At 50.9% G+C, this 24,558-nt stretch overlaps 1 protein-coding gene across 1 annotated transcript in view; it reads left to right on the top strand.

Moving 5' to 3' along the window:
- STK10 (serine/threonine kinase 10) overlaps window positions 1-24,558 on the top strand; it is an 86,621-nt gene that overhangs the window by 45,866 nt on the left and 16,197 nt on the right. The window contains exons 5-12 of the mRNA XM_019741192.3: window positions 5,262-5,334; window positions 6,309-6,503; window positions 7,069-7,150; window positions 14,219-14,353; window positions 15,920-16,465; window positions 18,778-18,908; window positions 22,610-22,733; window positions 23,188-23,367. Of these exons, the coding sequence (XP_019596751.3) occupies window positions 5,262-5,334; window positions 6,309-6,503; window positions 7,069-7,150; window positions 14,219-14,353; window positions 15,920-16,465; window positions 18,778-18,908; window positions 22,610-22,733; window positions 23,188-23,367 (1,466 nt within the window). The remainder of the gene's footprint in view (window positions 1-5,261; window positions 5,335-6,308; window positions 6,504-7,068; window positions 7,151-14,218; window positions 14,354-15,919; window positions 16,466-18,777; window positions 18,909-22,609; window positions 22,734-23,187; window positions 23,368-24,558) is intronic.

Raw genomic sequence — 24,558 nt, 5'->3', positions numbered from 1 at the left:
GTAACATAGTGTGTTTCATCAGATTTCATTTTTATCAAAGTAGTAAATACATTAAAATTATATCACTTTAATTTACAGCATTTTTATTTATACAAATACAAATAAATACATCTGGCAGCAAACTCCTAAATGTTTATCTCTGCCAGGATTATGGAGACTTTTTAATCTGTAAATGTTTGAATGTTTGATAAGATGGTAATCAGGAAAAACAGCATCTATAAATGAATACAGAGTTAGGTATAGTCCTGTAGCCAACTTGGAATAAGTGGACCCACAAAGAAGGAAATTAAAGTCACTTCCTTATCTTGTCAGACACACCACTGTGTGCTTCCTTCTGGACTTTTTTCTGTGTCCTGGAAGGTGGGAACAGATAGTAGTGAAGAGCACAGACTCAGTGTCACATCTGTCCTCAGGGCTGGTTGACCATCTACAAATTACTCTAAACTTCAGTTACCGTATCTGTAAAATGGGGATAGTAATTTTCCCTTCCCCAAAGGATCACAGTTGGAAATGAGATGCATAGGAATATATATGCAGATGATATGCAGAGGCAGAGATAAATGAGATGCGTAAGTCTCTTTGCACAGGGCTGTACACCTGGCAAGGTCTCAGTAAATATTAGTTTTTATTAGAGAAATATGTATTTTTTTTAAAGTCTGGATTGTAGTATATTTTTAAAAAACTGAATGTCAGCATGTTTTACCCATAACCTTAAATATTCCTCATAAAACATTATTTAATGTTTTTCTTGCATCCCAACACATGCACAAATTGTAATTTATCTATGAAACCCTTAAAGTTGGATATTGAGGTTTCTCATCTTATTCTCTAACAAATGCAGGCATGTAGGTGCTTGTTCATGGATCTGAATCTCTTTCTGAAATCATGTTTAGGAGGAGTTCTCAGAAGTAGAATTGTTGGGTTTGTGCAGTGTTTTCAGCTTTTTGGTAACACCGGGGCTGGCGTGCCCTCCATGCCGGCTGTACCAGTTGCCTCCCCCACGCCCTCATGGAGTGTGAAGTTTTGTCACCATATCCTGGCCCCCACTGGGTTTTACTGAAAAGCGAGAAAACAAAAGTGAAACTCTATAAATCCCCAAATCTTTGCTATATGCATTTCAGCTTTTTAAGCCATAAAAGCAATGCATACTGTTTATCAAAAACATTTTAAAGAATAAAAGTATATAAAATAAGAAAAGTAAGACCCGCTCAGTGTGCTGCTCCCACCAAAACCCCACTTCCGGGGAGGTAGTCACTGTTAAGTTTGATGGGCAACCCTTTGGACCCCTTTCTGTGTCTGTGGAGTATGTGCCCACACCGTGTGCATAGGTAGTTCTTTTAAGACGCTACTGGAATCGTGCTGTACATTCTGTGAAGTGACTGCTCAGCCAGAGGCGTGTTTGAGACAAGGTGTTATGGACAAACTCCCAAATGAGTACAATTGTGACCTCATTCTTTTTCAGGGCTGCATATTATTTCATGGCCAGGGCGAACCATAATTTATCTGCTCATTCATTCCCCAACCCCGGCTCCAGCAGCAACTTAGTTTGTTTCTAGTTTTTCACTCTTTTGAAGAATGTTTTCATAAGCTTCCATATGTACAGAGGGTGCCAAAAAAAGGTATACACATTTTAAGAAAGGAAAATGTATTAAAATTGTAATACTCAATACATACCGATAATAAAAGATGAATACAAGTCACGTTTGACTTCTGCAATTACAAAAGGTGCCCAGAGTGGTTACCACCAGTGTCCAGACACTTCTGATTACAGCGAACTACTGCTTGAGCAACGCCGACCAAAGTGTCCACTTGTATATATTTTTTGGCACGCCCGGTATTATAAATCTGGTTTTGGGGGTCTATTTCTAGAAATAGAATTGCTGTCAACATGTTTCTTGAAACCCAGTGTTAGCGTTTTTTCCCTAAAGACAGGAGTAAAGGCATTCTAGTAAAGTCTGTCCACTTATTCACTTGTTCATTTGATCACCCCGTTGAGGGCTTCATGCACCAGATACGGTGCCAGGGGTAGAGCTGTGGACAAAGCAGAAACAGCCTCTTCCTTATGGATGTGACAGTTTATGGAGGGAGAGCCCCTACCTACCTGCTCTGCTTGTCTGTGACTTGTTTTCAAATGAGAGGGAGCAGTGTTTCCATCACAAGAGATTGTCTGGTGGAAACCCCCCTTGAATTGTGTGAGGGCAGTGTCCCCACTTATCAGGAGACACTGCTGATAAACTCCATTCGGGGAGCAAACCGCTGGGCCACCCTACCCCATGCCTGGGGAAAGCCTGAGGTCCCCGGGCTGCAGGGAGGGGCCGCCCCACCCTCCTGCCAGGCCCCATCTTGTGAGGCAGAGGGGGAAGTAGCAGTTACCCAGAAAGGTGGCCAGCACTTGCCTCAGGGAGGGCCCTGGGGACCAACTGGGTGTTATTGTGAAAGTTGGTGGTTTCTGCTTTTCCTGTCCCTTCTCAAGAAGGAACCAGCCAGGCCTGGTGGGGGGTGGCAGTACCCTCCTAGGAGCCTCACACTGAGTCTGAGAGGCAGTTACAGACCTGAAAGATTTCCTGGGATGGCATGCCAGCCATTGTTGGTGTTGGCAGGGGAGGTGGCCCCTCTACCCCCCATGGACCCAGCGGGGGCAAAAGCCCAGCTCTCCCTCCATTCTTACCCAGGAGCCCAGAGGGGAAGTGACTTGGCCAGGCCACCAGGGCAGTGAGCAGGAGAGTTGGGTTCTCACCTGGGTTTGCACCGCACCCTGAAGTAGTAGCCGTTCTCACCCTGGGAGGTGACAGGACCCTGTTCCCTCTTGCGGCCAAGCTGTCCCTTCTAGGGCTGTCATCCGCTGACTGAGTAACACGTATCTAGTTAGTACCCAGGGCTCAGACACCAGCTTTCCTGACCGCCCCCAGAGGGGGTCTCAGTGCACCCCAGCCATGGCCCAGTCTAGGAATCTCAGGCTGCTGGCGCTCACCTGTGCCGGAGCACTTAGCAAGAGCCGGGCTTGGAGCTGACTGCTTTCCATGTGTCATTTAATCCTCACGACAACCCTACAGAGTGGTTCTACGGTGTCACCATCCCCACGTTAGACAGGGAGGCTGAGGGTCAGAGGCTTGGTAACTGTCCTGGCCCCTGCCTGTCTCCCACCTGATCTGCTTCCACCCCCTCCCAGGTCCTCCAGCCAGCATGTTTCCTGGAAATAGTGTTTTCCCCCAGACCTTGACCTCCTGTCTAGAGTAGCTTCTCCCCCCACCCCGTAAGCACTTCTCATTACCAGGAACTACATGGTGTTTGTTGAGGGCCAGTTTCCATCACAAGAATAACAAGCCACACGAGGGTAAGGATTTTGGTTCATTTCTGTACCTAGAATAGTGCCTGGCACATAATAGTTGTTCAATTAATATTTGTTGAAGGAATGAGTCATTCCGAGGCAGTCAGCTGTTCTTCCTGCAGGCCTTCCCTCCCCCCCCTTCTCCCTCTCTCCCTCCCCTCCCCCTTCGGCCTCCCCTCCCCCGTCCCTCCCTCTCTCACCTCTCCCTTTTCCTGTCCCTTCCCCCAACCCCCCTTCCCTCCCTTCCCTCCTCCACTGTGGATTCCCCTAGTCCTGTATGCCCATCTTTCCGACACTTTACAGTTATGCACAGGCAATTGCTGGTGTTTATCTGATTGCTGTCTGCTTCTGCCTCTAAACTTAGAGTGCCTGAGGAAAAGGACTTAGTTTGCTTCGGCCCCACTGTATCCTCGGGTCCTGGCTGGTGTCTGGCTCCTGACGGCACCAGATGAGAGATGAATAAGCCAGTGAAATACAGGGGCCGAGACTGGAACTCAGTTTTCCGTATTCAGGCCCAGGCTCTTAGCACAAGGGTCCCTCCTGGTTTGAAATCATGAGTGAGTGAATGCAGGTTGTCACCTGGCTGTGGTTTGGGGCCAGCTCCTTTGTTTCAAGACCCTTGCAGAGGCTCCCCAAGCAGCTGGCAGTTCTAACACCTCGGCGGTGTCAAATGAGCACCACCAGTTCTCTCAAGGTGTCGCTTCCCTGAGTTTGCTTTTCAACCAACATGAAACTTTGTCCCAGAAGAGTGGAGCAGTAGGGGAAATTTCCTCTTGGTGGCCCTGGGTTCTTCTCTGTGCAGTGGGTGTGTGAAGGGACACGGGTGGTGTGGGGTGAGGGTTTAAAGATAAATTGTATTTATTTTTTGTTATTCCTGAAAGTCATACATGTTCATCATAGCAAATTTACGGAATTCAGAAAAGTAGAAGAAACCTCACCTAATCTCACCACCTGCAGATAATGATTTTAACAGTTTGGTTATTACCTCCAAGTCAGTTCATTGAATAATTGGGCCCTTTGTTGGGGGAGAGGGGCCTAATTCTGACCATAGGATGTATTCAACTGTGTGTCTCCCCCTTTTCCCACTTGGCCTTATAAGTATATAAATAAAATGTTTTAGTATTGTTAAGTAGTAAAGTATTTAAATACATAATAAACATTAATATTAAATACACAGTAAATGTTTAATATTGATATGTAGTAATACATTTAATTCAGTGTTAAAATGTTGGATAAAAATACTTCAAAATTAATTTGACTACAAAATATTCTATTGTATGGGATATATCACACTTTTATTAATGTGTTCAGTTGTTTACCCTTCACCTTATCTGTCTTACTTCTCCTCATTTCTTGGTTTATCTTTGTGTGTGTCTGTGTGTTTGTGTTTGCTATACCATCTTAAATGTGTTTGGAAAACACAGGATATATCATATATTGGACTCATGTAGAAAACGTGTAAAAATCACTCCCTAAGCTTTGCTCAGTGGCAGTGTCGTAGCCAATGAAATGCTCATTAAAATCATTCCCCAGAAGCTCAGCGATTGTGGCTGTTTTTAATTTGTCACTATTACAGTGGCACTTTGATGAACATCATTATGCATCATTTTTGTTTATAGTTAAGATTATTTCATTAGGGTATACGTTCCTGGTTTTGGGATTACTGGATCAGAAGAATATGGATATTTTAGAGGTTCTTGCGATTTATTGCCAAACTGCTTTCCTGAAATGTTCTTCTGGTTTATACTCTCATTAGCAAGTAGGAAAGTGTGTCTCAGTACATCCTAACAGCAGTAGATGCAGTTTTAATGGTCACTAATGTGCGACATAGAAGATAGCATCTGTCGGTTGATTTGGGGCACACACCTCTGAGTCCACACCCAGCGGGGAGGAATGTCCGTGGAATACTCCATCTGAGATTTTTGTGTTGCAGCTGACTTTGGAGTGTCTGCCAAGAATCTGAAAACCCTGCAGAAACGAGATTCCTTCATCGGAACACCTTATTGGTGAGTCGTGTAGCTTCTGGAAATGGAATGGTGGACGGAATGTTAAACCTCGAAGTCCCCAAGGTGACTGCTGGCTGGTACAGAGGAGAGAGGACGGCCGGAGGCAAGGGCCCAAGGCACTGCTGGGTCTGAGCCCGTCTCCACTTACTATGCCGTGACCTTGGCCAAGTTACTGTGTCCCTGTACCTCAGTGTCCTGACCTGCAAAATCAGGGATTAATAGCATCCACTTAATGGGTTACTGTGAGGATTAAAGGGGGTGATGCACACAGAAAATGCTCCATTAATCATACTTTAACTGGAATTCCTGAAAAGTGGTTCAATTCTTGATTAGTTCAACAAGTATGGATTGAGGCTGGGCTGCGTCTGAAGATGAGCAAGACAAGTTCAGTTCCTACTGACACATGAAGTTGCCTGGGCTTCTCTGGTCCATTGTGTTTCCTTCTTCCTGAAAACTACTACTTAATGAACCCCAAAACCACTCTGTCACTCAGTTTCACACCTAACTACTTTCTGTTTTTCATGTGCAATACTTCCCATTGTGGAGTTAGCCTCCTTCTTGCTTGCTTGTTACTCACCCTTTCTTTCTCTCTCTCTGCCCTTTTGTTCCTCTTTATTTTCTTCTCTCCCATCCCTTCTCTCCCTGCGGTTGTATTCTTACCACCACCCCTCCCGCCCCAGTTTTTTCTGGGCACCTTCCTCTCTGCCCCCCACCCGCCCCAGGACTCTGTGTCTGGATTGTTGCTGCCATCTTGTGGCAGGCATCGGGAACTGCAGCGGGACGTGTTGGAGCCGCTTGGATGGCGTCTTTCTGTGCGAGGACCCTCCTGAGGAAGACAGTGGGAAGGACAATACGCAAATCGTGATTCAGGAGTGCTCGCTGGCGTGGGCTTGTGCTGGGCCTTGACCTGAGTCGCTGAGAAGTGCCTGTGGAGGCCAGCTTCTTAGCCCTGTGTTGTCCCTTGGTTGGTTCAGGATGGCCCCCGAGGTGGTGATGTGTGAGACCATGAAGGACACCCCGTATGACTACAAAGCCGACATCTGGTCCCTGGGCATCACTCTGATTGAGATGGCCCAGATCGAGCCCCCGCACCACGAGCTCAACCCCATGCGGGTCCTGCTCAAAATCGCCAAGTCGGATCCCCCCACGCTGCTCACACCTTCTAAGTGGTAAGGAGCAAGGGTCTTGCTGGACAGGACACGGAGCAGGCAGATTGGGGGAGGGGGGTGCCAGGGCTCTCCTGTCACTGCGAGGCCCCAAAGTGGGGGAGCGGCCAGGGCCCCCAGGCCTCTCAGCTCTCTGGGTCCTCTGTGCCTCTTGCTTCCCTCCGTGCGCTCCTCACAGGCACGCCATCAAAACAGATGGGTGACCCAAAGAAACCAGGTGCCACTGTGGGAATAGGAGCCCAGGCCAGCCTCAGCAGCCACATGGCACAACCCTGGGCTGGGAAATGGGGCTCGGGCTTGTACCCCAGCACCGCTGTTTTGCTCTGTGGCCTCAGGCAAGTCCCTGCTCTTCTGATTTCCATGTCCCCGTCTGTATAGAGATGTCCGTGATGAGAAGGTCATCTTGAAGGTCCCGCGGCCTCCGCCTTTTAGCTCATGAAGACGCCCTTTGTCCTTTGATGGGCGTGTTTGGGAAACACAGGACTCCTGGGAGAATGGAGTCGGGGACGTGGGGAGTTTTCTTGGCTCTCGCCCTGCTCTGAGCTTACAGCCGCCACCTGTCCTCCAGGTCTGTGGAGTTCCGAGACTTCCTAAAGACAGCCCTGGATAAGAACCCTGAGACCCGGCCCAGTGCCGCGCAGCTCCTGGAGGTGAGTGGGTCCCCTCTCCCGGGGCTGGCTGCCTGCCCCTCTGCGCTGCCCTTTCTTTGGAGACAGATGACAGATGAGATCAGCCATGACCTGGAAGCTGATGTGTTCCTCATCCAGTCCAGGTCCATTCATTCATCAGCCGACTTTCCCTGGGCACCTCCTACATGACAGCTGTTGGGCTGGGAGCGCTACAGTGAAAGAAGTTCCCCAGGGCTCTGTCCTCACGGGGCAGATGTGCACATAGCAGGGGAGACAAGGGCTTTGGTGAAAATGGCACAGCTGGGTGGCGGGCCTCGGAGGGGTTGCTGTCCCACGAAGGGAATACACAGAAGGGGTCTCTGTGTGCGCAGACACACCGAGGTGGTGAGGGAGCCAGGCCAGAATGGGACGTGAGCGTGAGTGGCATGAGCCGGAAGAGCCAGGAGGCCAGGGCGTGGGAGCCGGGGTGAGGCTAGGGGGACCGGAGATGAGATGGGGAGGTACGCGTGTGTCCGCCCCCAGATCCGATGGTTCCCGAAGAGGACACACAGGACTCGGCATATAGTTGTACTCAGCATGACGATGGGTAAAAAAAGATACAGGGAAAAAGGCACGTGGGAGGAACCAGGCACAAGCTTTCAGAGTCACACGGGACCTGCTTAGTTCCCTCAGCAATGAGTTGTGCCGACACGTGTGAAATGTCTACCAGGGAAGCTAGTGAACTCAAGACCCAGGGCTTTTGCTGGGGGCTGGTCATACATAGGCACCCTTTGCCTGGCATGTACCACAATGCCAGACTCGAGGAGCTGGCTGGTTTTCAGCGTGAACCATACTGTTTATACAAAAAGTTTAGGCAGAGTGGGTCTGTTTTATCAGTCAGTGATGGGAGCCTGCCCCAAATGAAGTTCCCAGAGGCCAGCTGAGGGTTGACCTTGGAAGCAGGCCTCTCACAGGAGAGTGGACACACCCGCTATGCTCGCTTCTGCTGCAGGGCCAGGTCGCATAGGACCGTGCAAAGCCTCGCAGGCCCAAACCAGGACGTGGGTTTTACCCTCTGTGTGACGGCACCCCGAGGGTTTGCAGCAGGGGACACCATCTGACTGACCTTTACACGCGTCCCTCTGGCGGCTGTGTGTGTAATCTGGACACCAGTCTGGAGGACTCGTGGAGCATCTCCTTAGCTGGCTGTGCATGTTCACGTGAGGACGTGGGTGATGGTCTCCCTGAAGCTTTCTGAGAGCGTGCAGGTTGCTGTGAGCAGCCCTTCACCTGCGCTGATGCCTTGTGTTCTGAAAGCTGCACCTGCCCAGTTGTCTCCAGGTCTGCTCATCACTGTTCCCATGCCACCACAGCTACTGGGAGAGGAAGTGGGCCTGGGGGATGGGGGCGGGCTGCCCCTCCACTCCCTCCCTGTCCACTCTGGCGGGAGTACAGGAGGAAGAGGCCACACCAAGCGCTGAGTCTTTCTTCATGTCCCTCTGGCACGTGCAACTCAGTGATTGTGTGGCCTGGGGTTGGAAAGTCCCGGGTTCAAATCCCAGCTCTGCCATTTACTGGCTGAGAGACCCTGGTGAGTAGCGTAACCACTCTGTGACTCAGTCCTCCCTGAAATGGGGATTAGAGCAGCGCCCCCCTTATAGGGCCGTTGTGAGGCTTAAGTGGGAAGATGCCCTGAACTGCTTAGCTTACTATTAAGCACTGTGCTTAGTGAATGTTTGACTCATTGAATCAAATTATTAAAAAATGCAAAATGGGGTCTGTTTTCTGGGGGGGGGGTCACAATTGTTCCTTGTAGATTTCTGCAGTGTTTTTGAAAGCAAATGTCTGGAGGACCAGAGGCCTCATTTTCTGGGTATTATGGTGTTTGGTGGGGCTGTGTCCGGAAGGGGCTGGACTTGGCCAGCCAGAGGTGGGGGTGGGGTGGGCCTGCTGTCACTGTCAGATGCAGAAGCTCCAGGGCGCACGGGGCGAATTGTTTCCTGTAAGCAGGCCTTCCTGGCCCCATACGTCCGGCCTCCAGGACATTCCACCAGGAGGAGACAGCTGTCCTCCATCCTCACATGGCAGCCCTGGAGCCCTGGTCTGAGCCAGGAATTTCCGTTCCATAGTTGGAAAAAATGTCCTGCCGGAGGATTCTTGGCATGAGACAGAGAGGGTCGTGGAAGAAAGGAGAGAGCCTTTGAGATAAATGAAGCACCTTTCAGAGCTTAGGCTGCAGCCTGCTTTTTCCAGGTGACTTTCCATGTCCGAGGGAGGGAAGATGGAGCATCTTCACCCCGTAGGTGAGGACCCAAGGATTAGAGCAGGCTTCCCAAGGTCACCTGGCCTGGGGAAACCGAGGTAGTTCCAGTGCCCCTTCCAGAGTTGGTCATGCCCCCACCTCAGCCCTTGTATCTGCCTGCTTCTAGAAGGTTGCTCCCAGCTCTTTGAGCTGACTGACTCACGCCCCTTTTGGTTTATGGTTCCTTCACTGACTTGCACAGATACTCTTTGGGCCCGTAGCACACAGTGGTAACAGGCTCTGACGTCAGGGTCGCTTGCCTCCTGGAACCTCCTGGAACCTCAGTTCTCACTTTGTGTCTTGGTTGCCTCATCTGTAGGCTGTGAAGCGGGCTCACTTCTCAGAACTAGGAGTGAATGAGATTCCGTAGGAACCATTTGTAGCCCAGTGGCTGTCACACATCGGTGCTCAGTCTGCACCTATTGAACTTGATCTTTTTTTTTATTGGGGAATTTTGGGGAACAGTGTGTTTCTCCAGGGCCTGTCAGCTCCAAGTCGTTGTCCTTCAATCTAGTTGTGGAGGGCGCAGCTCAGCTCCAAGTCCAGTCGCCGTTTTCAATCTTAGTTGCAGGGGGCGCAGCCCACCGTCCCACGCGGGAATTGAACCGGCAACCTTGTTGTTGAGAGCTCGCGCTATAACCAACTGAGCCATCTGGCCGCCCCCTGTTGAACTTGATGTTAAACCCACCCCCCTCTGTCACGGCGTCCTTGTCAAGGTCGCCAGCGCCTTCCGTGTTGCTGGACGTCTTGCTGGTCAGTGCTCATGTCGCTGGACCCAGCAGCAGCCACTGTCCACCCTCGTCCTCCTCGCTGTCCGCTCTTGACTTGCAGTCCCCACGTTCTCTCGGTTTCCTTCCTTCTCACCAGTCAGTCCTCTCAACCTCCTTCACATGCTCCCCGTTTCCCACGCATGCGTGTGGAAGTGTGCCGGGGCCATCTCTGCCGTCTCCACTCACCTTGATCATCTCGTCCCGTGTGTCACGACTCACAGGCTGCTCTCCCTGCCCCCACCCTCGTGTCCAGCCGTTCACTCTCCATCCCCCTCGGATGCCCAGTTGGCACCTCAAACTTCACACGTCCACCGCTCACCACCTTTCCCCAAAGATGCCCCACCGATGGTGACCCCACCCTTCCAGCGGTCAGGCCCCAAACCTCGCGAGCAGCCTTGACCCCTCTCTTTCTCGCACAGTCTGTATTCATTCTATGGAGAAATCCGATTGTCCCTGCCTTCAGAACATGCTAGAATCTGACCACTTCCCACCACCCCCATTGCACCCGTCTGAGCCACCCTCATCTCTCACTTGGATTATTGCCTCTTCACTGGGCTCCCTGCCCTGCTTCAGTCTGTTCTGAGCACAGCAGCCACAGGGAACCTTTCACACATAAGCCAGCTCCCATCCCTCTTGGTTCCTGAATGGCTCCCGTCCCACTCAGGGTAAAATCTAGAATCTCAGTGACCTGCAAGGTCTTGTGTGACCTGTCCACCTCCCCATCTTAACCCTTCACTCTGCATCAGACACTCTGGCCCTCTTGCTGTTCTTCAGACACACCGGGCACACCCGGCCCCAGGGCCTTTGCACCGGCTCTGCACGCTGCCTGAAATGCTCTTTTCCCCAGACACCCTCATGGTTGACTCTCTGTTCTTCAGTCATTGTGCAAATGATGGCTCGTTGGCAAGTCCTCCCCCAGCCTCCCTATTTAACACTGCAAACCTGCTGCTCCCCCTACATCCTGAGTCTCCTTTCCCTACCCTACTTTTAATTTTTCCATGGCACATAGCATGGTGGTATGTAACTTACTTGCTTATTAAGTTTCCTGTTGATCTTCCTGACTAGCATGTCAGCTCTCTGAGGACAGAAGGTCTGTTTTGTTTAGTGATGTGACCCAGGCATTCAGAGCAGTGCCTGGTATGGAAAAGGCCTTCAACAAGCATTTGTTACATACACTGACTGACTTTTACTTAACATACTGTTGTGTGACCATGTGATCCTGTGTCTGTTCCAGGTGCTTTTCTAAATGTTGAACAAATGTTAACTGATTGAATCACCATAACAGCTCTGTGAAGTAGGTGCTGTTCAGATCTCTGTCAGATAGAAGACTGAGGCACAGAGAGGTTAGGTAGCCTGCACAAGGTCACACAGCTTGTAAGCGACAAGAGCTGGGATTCTGATCCTGGTCATCTGGTTCCAAAGCCTGTTCTCTTGATGACGATGGTAAGCTGCCTCTAAATGAATGAAGAAGAAATGAAAGAGGGAGCGGAAGAGAAGAGGTTAGAAGGGAGGATTGGAGGGAAGGTGCTGACACCTGAAAACTTGAAAGCATTATTTGGCATGTTCTAAAGCCAGTGTTGGCATGTGGGACTCCCCGGCTGATGGTTTCTAAGCACACAGAGGAAAAGAGGCTCGAGTTCTTGGATGGGGTGTCTGTGTAGATGGCCGAGAGGTCCTGGCCAGAGGGCAGGGACCAGCTGGTGAGCTGTGTGGCATCTCAGGGCACCCCAGAGAGATGGCACGGAGCAGCTGTTCCTCTTCCTGAAGGAGCAGATGGCAGGTTCCTCTCGGATCTGGCTGTTGTATTTTGAGCACTTACTATAATGCTTAGAACAACCATCCTGTTGCTCCCAGTATGCAGAGTAGTACACTGAGGCTCAGACAGTTGGCCTGCCCAAGCTGGAAACAGGAGTTTGTCCCAGGCAGCCTGGCTCCAGTCAGGCTGTACTCCTACACTCCCTGTGTCCCGTGATTAGTAACCCTCATTAACGGTCCCACTCGAGACCTGTTGGAACCACACAGCAGTCAGAGTGACACCTTTCAATGATAACTATTACTATCACCGCCCTGCTGCAGTGGCTTCTGAGAATAAAGTCTCAGCTTCTCACCAAGGCCCAGAGGCCCTGTGTGCACCTCCCCTCTCCTCTCCCACAATTTCTGGGACTCTGGCCTAGTGCCTCCAGCACATCAAGCCTCAGTCCTGTCTCAGGACCTTTGCACTTGCTGCTCCCTCTGCTTGGAATGCTCTGTTCCCAAATCTTTCCCTGGCCAACCCCTTCATATTCCTCAGGTCTCAGCTCAAATGTCACCTCTCCAGGGAGGCCCCTCAGACCACAGACCAAAGTAGCCTCCACTGTCCAGGGTAGGTTGTTCCAGCCTCATGCTGTCCTGTTCCCCGACCTGAAATGGTCTTGTGTGTCATTTGGTTACCTGTCGTCTCCCACTCTGCTGCAAGCCTCCAAGGGCCAGGGACCTCGCCTGTCTTCTTGTTCAGCCTTATTTCAGCACCTGGTACATCGCTGGCCTTACCACTTGGCTGTGGTGTGAATCAGTGGATGAAAGGGGATATGGGGAAGACATGAAATGAATTTCTAACAGTCTCTACTAGTGTGGCCTAACTAGAGAAAGTCACACTAATTTGGGGAAAACTGAGTGACAGGGCTCCTTAGTGAGTGAGGTTTACTGCTGTCAGGTGTGCAAAGTAAGGTGCCCAAGCTGGACAGGGTGTGGCCTCGTGGCCGTTCCCAAATGAACTGTTTTAAATGAACAAAAGATTAAAAAAATGATTTTAGTGGACCTATCAGTTGTGAATATGTTTTCAAGGTGCCAGAAAAATTTTATTTTCTTGAGTCCTTTGCGTACTTCCCTGCAATCTTGACACTGTTCCTCCTTGATAAATTTTCTGACAGTAAAAACAGTGAATCTCTTGAGAGCATTCCCGTAAATTTCAAATAAGCAAATTCCAACCTAATGACAGCCCCACCCGCAGCATTCCTCTGCACAGCCAGCCGTGGGTGGGCGGTGGGTCGGATTGCCACATCCACGGTGCTGAGAGAAGATGCCCATCGAGAGCTCCCCAGGGAGGTGTTTGTGCTGATGTCACATCTGCTGGGGCCTCACGAGCTTTGGTGTTTCACAAGGCCTGTGACAGAGCTGTGGGATTTCTGTAAACGCCTCGGGATGGAGCATACGCCACCCTGCCTCACACTTTTGCAAATACACGTCCACCTAGACACACGAGCGTGTTTATAGCAGCTTAATCCAAAGTCGCCCAAACCAGGAAACAACACCCATGTCCCCGGCAGCAGAGTGAGTGAATAGACTGGCATATTCACGCAATAGACGGTGGCACAGAAGTGAAAAAGGCATAGTTCAGTGATACACGCGCCCCTGGAGTGACTCAGCTTCAGCTTAGGTGTGAAGAAGGCCAGCCATAAAAGACACTGTGATTCTGTTCATACGAAGTTAGAGGGCAGGCATGACTAGTCTGAGCCAGGCAGCGGTGGGGTGTGGGTTTGACTCGGGGGCACGGACCTTTCCCAGGTGGCGGAGACAGTCAGTCTTGAGCCGGGTGGTTATACTGATGTGTGTATATGAGGAACACAGGAAGAGTCCCTGTGCTTCATATTTGTGGACTTTACTGTGTGTAATAGTTCAGTGAAGTATTTGTGTGTATAATATATTTTTAAAAACATACATTAAAACCTTGTAAAACAGAAAATAAATACACAAACCGCCCCAAACATTGCTTTGGGCTGAGCACGCCCATGTCCATTATCGCGTCGTGACCTCCCTGGGCCTTTGGCATTTTCATCTCTTCAGAGGTGAGGTGCCTGCAGCTCAGAGAGGGAACGTGACATACCCAGGGTCACACAGCTGGTGAGTGGCAGAGCCGGCATTTGCCCTCTTTTATCACACACAGGATGTTCTGAGCTGCCCCTGGGTCTCCCTTCCCGGGTTCATGTTCCCCCAGCTTTGCTTGCCCTCCTCACCCCCCCATCCCAAAGTGGTTCTAATCCAGGTGTCTTGTCCCCTCAGCACCCTTTTGTCAGCAGTGTCACCAGTAACAAGGCTCTGCGGGAGCTGGTGGCCGAGGCCAAGGCCGAGGTGATGGAGGAGATTGAAGATGGCCGAGATGAAGGGGAAGAGGAGGACACCGTGGATGCCACCTCTGTAAGGCCCAGAAGAGCAGCTGCTGGGGAGGGAGGGGACCCCCGCGGGCCTTGGCGGCGGTGGGAACGGGCCCGGGAGGTGCAGGAAGGAGTCCTTTCCGTGCCTCCGCAGCTTAGAGGTCACGGCTCCCAGGCCATAGGGCAGGTGGGCCAGGGTGAGGCCACATGGCGTGTTGGCCGGATGTAATAAATGTTCAGGAAAAGACCGGGAATCTCAATTTCAAATGAGATCTTCCAGTTTTTAAAAGTTGGTGGCTGACACTTGCTTCCCAGCCTCTTTCCTGTTGGGCTCATATACAGAAGGAGCGTGTTTGTAGTGTGCTGCGGGGTCCATGCAGGTAAAGGCTGCACGTGACCAGAGGCGACAGGCCGAGAGGTCCGGCCACCCCAGACCCTACCTGGCTGCTCTGAGTGTCCAGGGGACCCTGGCACATTCGTAACCCAGCTGCAGCTCCAGCACTTGGCTGAATTTAAATTTAAATAAAAACTAATTTTTAAAAAAAAGGACATCCATTTGAGCCAAGCCAAACACGTCTGCAGGCTGGATCCTGTTCTGAGCTGCCGCTGTGGGATCACTGGTCTCGCGGTTTGGGGAGGGCCTGTCCCAGGAGGGGACATTTGCTGTCCAAATGGTGCCGTGGACATTGTGAGGCAGGGGCTGGGTGTTAAATAGAAGGTGGATTAGAGTTGCTTCTGGAAGCTTCTATCTCCACGGTCAAAACCCAGTGGCTATCAGGACCCGAGGAAATGCTTACAGTGTGAGTCCATTAATTATCATGTTTAAAAGCAGGCGAACCAACCTATAGCTCTTAAAGAGCGAAGTCAGGATAATGATTTTGTCAGTGGGAAGCATGCACGTGGGTGAGGGTCTCTGGGGTGGGTAGTGTCCCGCTCCTGCTCTGGGAGGAGGCCACGTGAATGCCCGCTTTATTCATTAGGCTGGACATTTATGTTTTATCCAGAGAAGTGGGTGTCCTGTTTCATAATAGCAACATTTCCAGTACTTTGCAGCCCCCCAAAGCTCTACCAAATAAAACCTTAAAAAGTTAGTGGCTGGTAGGCTGAATCTAGCCTCTGGAGAGGTTTGATTTGGCTTTTATGTAGCTTTTTTAAAAACTTGAATTAGTTGCCATCTAAAAATCAGGACCTGCCATGTAAATGTCCAGCTTCTGGCTTGTCTTGAAAAACTGGAAGGTCTGGCCACAGGGGACCCATTTTCCTTCATTGTCACAATTCCTGGAGCTGAGTAGCCACTGCCCCCTTTGGGCAAGGCACGAGCTGCCCAGCTGGCCAGTCGCCTCCACTCCTAGGAGGAATAACAGACATTAAACTAAGCTTAGAGACAATTGGGAGATTCCTGCTCCTGAAAACAAGGAGTAGTTTTATCGCTGGTTGGCGGGCGGGAGCACTGAGGATTGTGACTTCCGGGAAAGAGTTGCCTTCTCAGCTGTCCCCACCTTGGTCCACTTTGCCGTGTGGTGTTTGACTTTCCAGCCACACTGTGTCTCTGAGTCTTGCCTTGGCCATACCACAGCGTGGCCTTGATTTTTTTTTTTTTTCCCTTTAGCCTCTGGGGAACCACACTCCCCACCCTTCTGAGGTGAGTCAGGTGAGCCTTGATGCTGACAAGCTTCTCCAGGAATCATCTGTCACCCCACTGCCACCAGGCCAGCCTCAGGACAGTGTGAATGGGCCCAGTGAGCCCTCTGGAAACAGATGCCTCCAAACCACCAGCCCCCCTGATGTGGCCCCTGGAAATGAAAATGGCCTGGCTGTGCCTGCGCCCCTCCGGAAGTCCCGACCCGTGTCAATGAATGCCAGAATTCCGGTATCCGAGGAGAAGCAAGTTGTTGACCAGGGTGGGGACCTGAATCCAGTAGTCATACGGTCCCAAAAGACAAGCCAGAGCCGTCCCAACAGCAGTGCCCTGGAGACCCTGGGCAGCGAGAAGCTGGCCAATGGCAGCCTGGAGCTCCCCGCCCCGCTGTCTCCAAGCCCTTCCAAGAGGAACTCGGACTATGGCAGCCTGTCCACCTCTGAGAGTGTGGACTACGGCTCTTCCCTCTCCGCTGACCTGTCCCTGAACCGAGAGACGGGCTCTCTGTCCATCAAGGTAATGCCATGTCTTGTGCCACAGGCTTGGACAGGAGAGCTGCAGGCCGTTCGGCTGCTCCGTTTTGGTTTTTGAAAGTGTTTAGTGGCTGCCTTCTGAGTTTAAGTGGCTCACGAGGACTGCTTTTCCTTTAAAGGGCTTTTCGTTTCATTACTAGTTTAATCTCCAAAATATCCAAGTTCAGTCATGTCAAATGGTTGGTTTGGGTTTAAATTTCAATTTGGGTTTCCATTTCAGTTGGGTTTGGTTAAAGACCCTGGTGAAATTTGGGAGAGAGAATTCTAGAAGTGGAAGTTCTCTTATTTTCTGGTCACCCATGTGGTCTAGCTGGTGACTGGTAGATTGAATGAAAAGGCGAGGGCTCCAGGCTCTCTCCTGGCTCAGTGGCCTTCCTGGAATTGGGGACACAGGCCACTGGGCCTGACAACCTGGCCCTGCAAAAAACACGAAGGCGGCCCCGCCATCATTCCTTCATCAAGGTACCGATGAGCAGACAGAGGCTTAGATGGGAAGTGAGCTGGTCAGACCCCAGACTGTGATCTGAACCCCGCCTGCTGTTCTGCCTTCCTGGTGGGGGGTCTGGCCACTTCCTCCTCGGGGAGCTGGCGGGGGCTGACCCTGTCCCCTGCCCGCTTTGATAAATTCCGGGATATTCTTCAGTTCACCGTTGGTCACCTAAGCCACACGGAGGGTCCCATCCCCAACCAAAGCCGATTTTAGGGAAGGTACTGTATTTTTTTGTTTTTCCTTCAGTCGTTTACTCGCTGAGAAACACACAGTAGAGACTCAAAAATACTTGCTAACTGAAAGGGAGCGAAAGGGGCAGAAGCAGCTGGCTAGCGCAATTAGCATTGGGGACAGAAAGAAAGAACGGCTCTAACAGGCCCCAGGACAGGCTTAGACAGCTGCTTTTATGTATAATTAGCATCAGAGCCAGTCATCCCACCATCTTCCTTAGGACAGGCGTCCTGTTCCTTCTCTTCTTAAAAAGACACTAAAAGAGGGGAAAAAAAGTAATTTGTAAAAACAGTAAAAGCCGGCCCACCCAGAGCAGGGTCTCCCCCGCCTCTTCTTGAGGGTGTTGAGAACATTCCTTGCTGGCCCGCTGGCAGGGAGTCAGGGAACACGGCTGTCCTGATAAGAGTCCACTGGCTGCGTCAGCACCCCTGGCATGAGGAGCAGCCTGTTCCGTCAGGGACCGGGGGCCCCATGACCAGTTGTAGTGTGAGGGCTGCGCCAGGGCTCCTCTCTTCTGCGCCACTCTTCTGCCAGCCTCCGTTCCTCACGGCTCGTCCGACCCATCTTGAATTGAGTCCTAGGACATGGGCGCTGGATGCCCTAGGGAGATGGGAGTCGGGTGTGGCTGTCCAGAGCCCCTGGGTCTCGACTGAGCAGGAGCTGGGAGTCAAAGCAGACTTGGAGGGCGTGCTGCAGGAAGCCATGCTGGCCCCCCTCCTTCTGTCCCCCCCTCCCGGGGCACTGTTGGAAAAGCAGGGCTGGGTTACACCAGCAAGGGCCTTGGAAGCCAGTTGAAAGGTCAGAGGGGGGTGACGCCACGACCACTCCAGGGCAGGCCTGTAAGCCCTCATCCGAATCAGGATGGAGAACTTTCACAGGGTACTGAACACCTACCTCCAGGAGTCCTGGCAGTACTCTGTAAGCAATCGCATGTGAAATGTGTGGTTATTCACAAGTAAAGGTGAAGATTGTGAATATTCATGGTGCCTCCAGATGGGTGTGGCTTCCAGTGCAGTTTGGCTGCCAAATCAGTTAGGAACTTGCTTTTCCGGGCTCTTTGGATTTTGGCATTGTGGACCAAAGAGTGTGGTCTGAAATCATTGTCAGAAATAAATACCAAGCATCGAACACTTGCCGTGTACTCGGTGCAGCGCTACATGTCACCCGTGCATGTTCTCACTGAGCCTTCGTAACCACCCTGAGAGGCAAGTACTGTTTATCTCCTCCTCTGACAAGTTTAGGAAGCGGAGACTTGGACAGGACAAGGGACTTGCCCAGGGTCACAGAGCCAGTAGGTGGCAGAGGAAGGATTAGGACCCAGCTCCTTCTGACGTCACAAACTGTGTGCGAGTGCCGATAGCTAGTGTGTGAAGGCCAAGATCAGAGACGGGAAAAGGGATAAGTTCACACACTCAGGCCCCCAGATGGAGAAGCTTGAATCAAGGGGCCGATGGACAGCCACGTCCTCCCTGGGCGGGGCCGAGGCTGTGGGGCGGGCTGTGCGCCATCCTCCATGTCACCTGTGGATTCTTAGCTGAAAGGCTGAGCTTTGCTTCCTGATTTCCCTCTGCCAGGACTCCAGGCTGTACAATAAAACCCTCAAGAGGACACGCAAGTTTGTGGTGGACGGCGTAGAGGTGAGCATCACCACGTCCAAAATCATCAGCGAAGATGAGAAGAAGGATGAGGAGATGCGATTTCTCAGGCAAGCCCGGGAAGGAGTGCCGAGGCGCTAAGAGGGCGGGCCGCAGTGAGAGGGATGGGGACGGCGGGTCTTCTTGGTGAGAGAGTCGTCTGGCTACAGCATGAAGTGATGGTCAGGGAGACAAAAGGAAACTGGTTTTGCCTGATATTCTGCACGCTCCAATCCATCCAGACATGTGTCCACCCACCAGATGGGGGACACAGTGGTGACCCAGACAGTTGAGGCCATTGGCTTTGTAGAACTTACACCTCATGGGCCAACACGTGACGCACAAGATAACGGAAGGAAGTCATGGGTGATACAGTGAGCGCGGGGGCTTGGTGGGGCGGGGGTGAGGGGGCGGCTCCGAGGGAACCCCTTGAGCAGAGCCTGAGGGTGAGAGGAACCGGCCATGAGCAGAGCTGGGGGAGCACAGAGGGGTGGCACTTGGCTTGTTCAGGGAACTGAGGACAGAGCTGGAGTGCGGACCATAAGGTCAGCAGGACGGGGAAGGGGTACGGTCCTTGGAGGCTGTAAGGCCCAGGTCACGTAGGCCTGTGGACGGGGTGGAAGTATGGATTTTATCCCAGCCAGAGTGAAACTGGAGACTGACCAGCTGGGACATCCCTTGTGAAAGATGGGTCTGGGCCGTAGAGGGGGTGAGACCCGTGGGCAGGGAGATGGACCATCCCGGACAGTGGTCGGATTTAACATACATTTTGGAGGCCGGACCCATGAAACTGGGAGGGATGGGCTTGGGGAGGAGGGGGAGGCAAAGCTGTCTGCTAGGAGCCATCTCTGCACTTGTAAGGTGCTCAGGCCCCTGAAAAGCCCTCGTCACGGAGAACCTATTTCCACCATTTTGTAAATGAGGAAACTGTTTCTTGGCAGGTCAGTCGCTTGCCCCGGTCACCAGGTTCTAACCGGGCTTGTCTGAGGGATTCTGCCAGGCTGCCGGCCAGGATGCTTCCTGGGGGCTGCTGGGGGCGGGGTGGCGGCTCAGCAGTCACGGAGCCACAGGGTTCTCTTGGGGCCAGGCCTTTACAGGGAAAGTTCATTTTTGGTTTGGAGAACGTTTCTAGAACACCGAGCACATTCATATTTTTAAAAAGCACAAATATTCTAAAGCCACAAAGAAGTAGTTTTGGATGCCTTGGGGGCACTTCTCTCTAGGAAGCAGGGAGATGAGAGGCAAAGTTTTCGGGGGCGTTTCTGCGTGCGTAAGCACACACATGCACACACACGCGCGCACACGCACACACATGCACACACTGGTATCCTCATCTGTGTGGGTGGGGGAGGTGCTGGGGTGCTGGAAGCGGAATGGTTGCTGTTGGCAGATGACACCACCTTCTGTTTGAGTGGTCCCCTGGGAGGTGACCTGTATTCTTCAAGGTTCAGACCTCAATGGCTGGCTTTCCGTCATCTCCCTTCGGGTCAGTTCAGGTTCCTGGGGCTGAAATTGCAGAATTCCACACCCCATCTAGAAGCGATGCCCTCTGGCCTGGCCCGGGGCCCGCACCCTCCTCCCAAGCGGGAGGCTGTGCTGTTCAGGTTCGGAAGGTGAGATGTGGCCGAGGCACAGGAGAGGTGCTCGCCAGGAGAACAGGCTTTTCTCATTGGCCTGCCGTGGTCCTGCGCGCTCGGCAGCCGGTAAACCCGATGGGCTGCAAGCGCGGTGCAGAAGGTGCCCATCGTTCCCCAGCTGGCCCACTGCCCTCGTCACACCTGGATCCAGGCATTGCTGGAGGATTGGGTCACACTCACGCTTTTGAACTATGTGACCAAATAGTCACTCTCCCAGATTGAGGCTTGTAGGTCAGAGTTCTTTCTATTTTTCCCTAAAATGGCTGGTGCGGGGTCTTTCCTTCTTAAGACACCAGCCTGTGTCTGCCTGCCTCCTATGTGAGAACTCAGGTGAGCAGGGAGGTAATGTTAGAACCTGGCTGCTTACCCTCTGTATTCCTTTGTTTTTTTGATCAGTTCTCTAAGTCTCTTTCTCTTGAGTCAAGGTTTCCATTTCTTTGTTACTACTCTGGAAATCGCCTCCTGCCTTCTCACTTCCCAGAGAGCAGGGGCTCAGATGGAAGCTTCTGACTGTACACAGTGTCTCTGGCCTTTCCCCTGACTGGGCAGCCTTTGGCTCTGCCTTCTCATTATCATTCAAGAACTTACTTAACCACTTAGGGAGTGTTTGCCGTGTGCCCGGCTGGCACTGCAGGTATCTTCCCACTTGACCCTCAAGAACCTGAGAGGTAGAGGTTATCTGCCCCATTTTACAGGTGCAGAAACAGGAGCCTGCAAAGACTGAGTGGCGCCTGAGGGCGCCCAGCTGGAAAGTCGGCAGAGCCAAGATGCAAACAAGGTCTCCCTGTCCCCAGAGAGTGTGCTGACCTGTCGTTGTGCAGCTGTTGGCTGGCAGGTCCATGAACAGCTCTACCTTCTCAGAGCTGCGAGGAAGGCCTCACAGAGGGGTTGCCATGGTGCAGCCTGCAGACACTGGTCTGCTAGAACGTGGGACCCAGGCTGCCCGGGCACCCCCATGCTGTCAGGAGGCCCAAGTTCTTCCTGCATCGTTTTAATTTCTTTTCTGATTATATAAAGGATACCTATCAATTTTTAATGGATTTGTTCAGAAGTGCCACAGGTAACACTTCGGGGTTTATCTGGCCAGTATTTTCTGTGAGTGTACACACACACACACACACACACACACACGTTGACAGTATACAGGTTACAAAATGAAGGTGTACTGTGTGGTTTAGGTCAGGTTTTTATTGTATTTACATTTTGAATAGGTAACGTAATATCATGGTTCCAAACTTGAAAAGAAGGGTAAACAGTGAAAAATCTCACTTTTCTGCCAGACATCCAGTTTCCTTTCCTGTGTTACTATTTTATGGTATAATCCTTCCAGAAACACATATACATGGGCACAGTTTTTTTTTTCATAATGGACTGACTCGTCAACATCTTGCTTTTCTCACTTAGAGATCATTCCGTATCTGTACATAAAGAATTGTTGCATTTTTAGTCAATGTTTTTCTGTGTAACTAAATATCCTCTAATACTTGATTTTTTTACTGGTTGTATAAAATTACATCAGATGGATGTATTTTAATATAATTAGGCCTATGTTGATGGACATTTAAGTTGGTTCCAATTTTGTACTGTTAGAAATAGCATTGTTACTGATATCCTTATTCAATTTTGTTGTGCATCTATGAAAACTTCTGTAGACTCAATATCCAGAAGGGGCACTACTATCTCAAGGGGCATAAACTTATTACCAAATTGTCCTCCAGAAATGCTGTACCAGTTTATACCTCAGCAGGTTATCAAAGTACCAATTTCTCCTGTATCCTCACCCATTTAGTTAATCAAAATGGTATTTTTAATTTGCATTTCATATCCATATAGGTTGTTTAAAAATTTTTTTGTCCTTTGTTTTATGTCTGTTCATGTTCTGTGTCGCTTTTAAAAATTAGGCCAGTCCTGTTTTTCTTACTGATTTGTAAGTATTCTGTATACCCTAAGGTTATTAATGTCTGTCTGTCCGTAAGTGTCACATGAGCCTGAGTCTCAGTCAGGGCTCTGCCCCAGACTCGCGTGGTGCTGTTCCACGCTCCAACCTGCTCCAACCTTCAGTGTCCTGAGCTATGAGTTACGTGATCTCTGCAGCCACGTTCGGACTGAAATGTCCCCATCTTTTAACTATTCAGGCGCCAGGAACTCCGAGAACTTCGGCTGCTCCAGAAGGAAGAGCATCGGAACCAGAGCCAGCTGAGCAGCAAGCATGAGCTGCAGCTGGAGCAGATGCAGAAGCGTTTTGAACAAGAAATCAACGTGAGTGTGAGAAAAGCTATGGCCCTATGGGGCTTCCTGCTTCCATGTTTTCTTTAAGCAGAAGTTGCCAAGTCAGGATGACTGGGCAGTGGGGGGTAATTCACAATTGCCCAATTCCCCTGGTTTCCCGATCTCATTAGGCATTAACTTGTAAATTCAGAATCCCATGAAGGTCATTGCGCTCCTCCGAGTCACACAGGAGCATCCTAGAGGAGATGAACCTGTGTGGAGCACCACACAAGAACATTGTAGGTAGATGGCCTGGTCTCCCTTTTGCACGTGAAAAAATGGAGACTCAGAGAGGTTAAGTGACTTGTCCCAGGTCACACAGTAAAGAGGTGATAGAGCTGGGATTTAGCCCAGGTCTGAGATCAAGCTCTGGGCTCTCCCCATCCTGCCCCCACCTCCCTCCCAGGTATAAAGTGACTTTGCTGACTTTCTCCTCAACTTCCAGGCCAAGAAGAAGTTCTTTGACACTGAGCTGGAGAACCTGGAGCGCCAGCAAAAGCAGCAGGTGGAGAAGATGGAGCAAGACCACGCCGTGCGCCGCCGGGACGAGGCCAGGCGGATTCGCCTGGAGCAGGAGCGGGACTACGCCAGGTTCCAGGAGCAGCTCAAACTCATGAAGAAGGAGGTGAGCGTGTGCTGGGCAGAGGCTGGGCCGAGGAATACGGGGGCCTCTCGGCTGCAAGGGATCGAAACCCCAGCTCCATCTCGCCTCAGCAGCAGGTAGTTTGGGAGCCATTTACCTGCAAGGCTCATGTCCGGGTCTGTCCGGTTCTCCGTGCTCCAGCCGCACCGTTAGGGGCTGCTTCTCCATCATCTGGGCCTGGTTTCAGTGACAGCTTCTTTCAAGGAGTTTGTTTCATCTAAATGGTTCCATTTCCTGGAATACAGCTGTTGATGGTGTTCCCTTACTGTCCTTTTGATAATGGTAGGGACTGTGGCGATGGTCTCGCTTTCATCCCTCAGAGTGATGATCTGTGTCCTGGTCTCCTCTTCCTTCTCTCTCTTCCCTTCCTGTCAATCTGGCTAAGGTTTATTCATTGTGTTGACCCTCTCAAAGAACTGGCTTTTGGTTTCATTGATTTTCTGTTTTCAGTGTTATAGATTTCTGCTTTTATACTTGGTTTGTATAAGGATGTATATTGTTGGGTGGAGTGTTCTATAAATATCAGGTAGGTCAACTTAATTGTGCTGTTTAGGGCATGTATGTAGCTTCACTAATTTTCCATCCATTTGTTCCATTGGCTATGAGAAAGGAGTATTAATGTCTCCAACTATAATTGGGGATTTATCTGTTTTTCAGTTTTTGTTTCATGTTTTTGAAGTTCTTTTGTTATTTAAAACTGCCATCTTCTTAGTGAACTGACCCTTCCTTTTATCTTTATGTAATCTCTTTGCTGCTGATAATATTCCATGTTCGGATGTCTACTTTGTCTCATAGCCAGCCCATCTTTTACAATCCTTTTCAGTTAAATCTGCCTGTATATTTCACCTAAGTCGGTCCCTTATAGACAGCATGTGGTTGGCACTGCTTCCCTGTGTTGATTGTCTCAGGCAGACCCCTTCCGGGTGGCCCCTTGGCTGATATCCTCCCGGAGAGCAGCTTAGCCCTAGTGCCAGCGCACATCTGGAAGCTCTCACTGGTGCAGTGACAGTCACATGTTCACTCTGAACCAGTCCCTGAGGCGAGGGCATAGAGTGTGCTAACTGACAGCCTGGATCATATACCCAGCCTAGAGACAGATGGGGTTTGGCCGTCAGCCCCACCTGCACCCCAGGAACTGAGGAGGGGTTACCTAAAACATGCCTTCTCAACTGG

This window comes from Rhinolophus sinicus, chromosome 5 (genome assembly GCF_057876585.1).
Source record: "Rhinolophus sinicus isolate RSI-liver-muscle chromosome 5, RSI-T2T, whole genome shotgun sequence".
Classification (NCBI taxonomy): domain Eukaryota; kingdom Metazoa; phylum Chordata; class Mammalia; order Chiroptera; family Rhinolophidae; genus Rhinolophus; species Rhinolophus sinicus.
The sequence above is the reverse complement of the archived record's forward strand: the minus strand, read 5'-3'. Positions and strand labels throughout refer to the sequence as shown.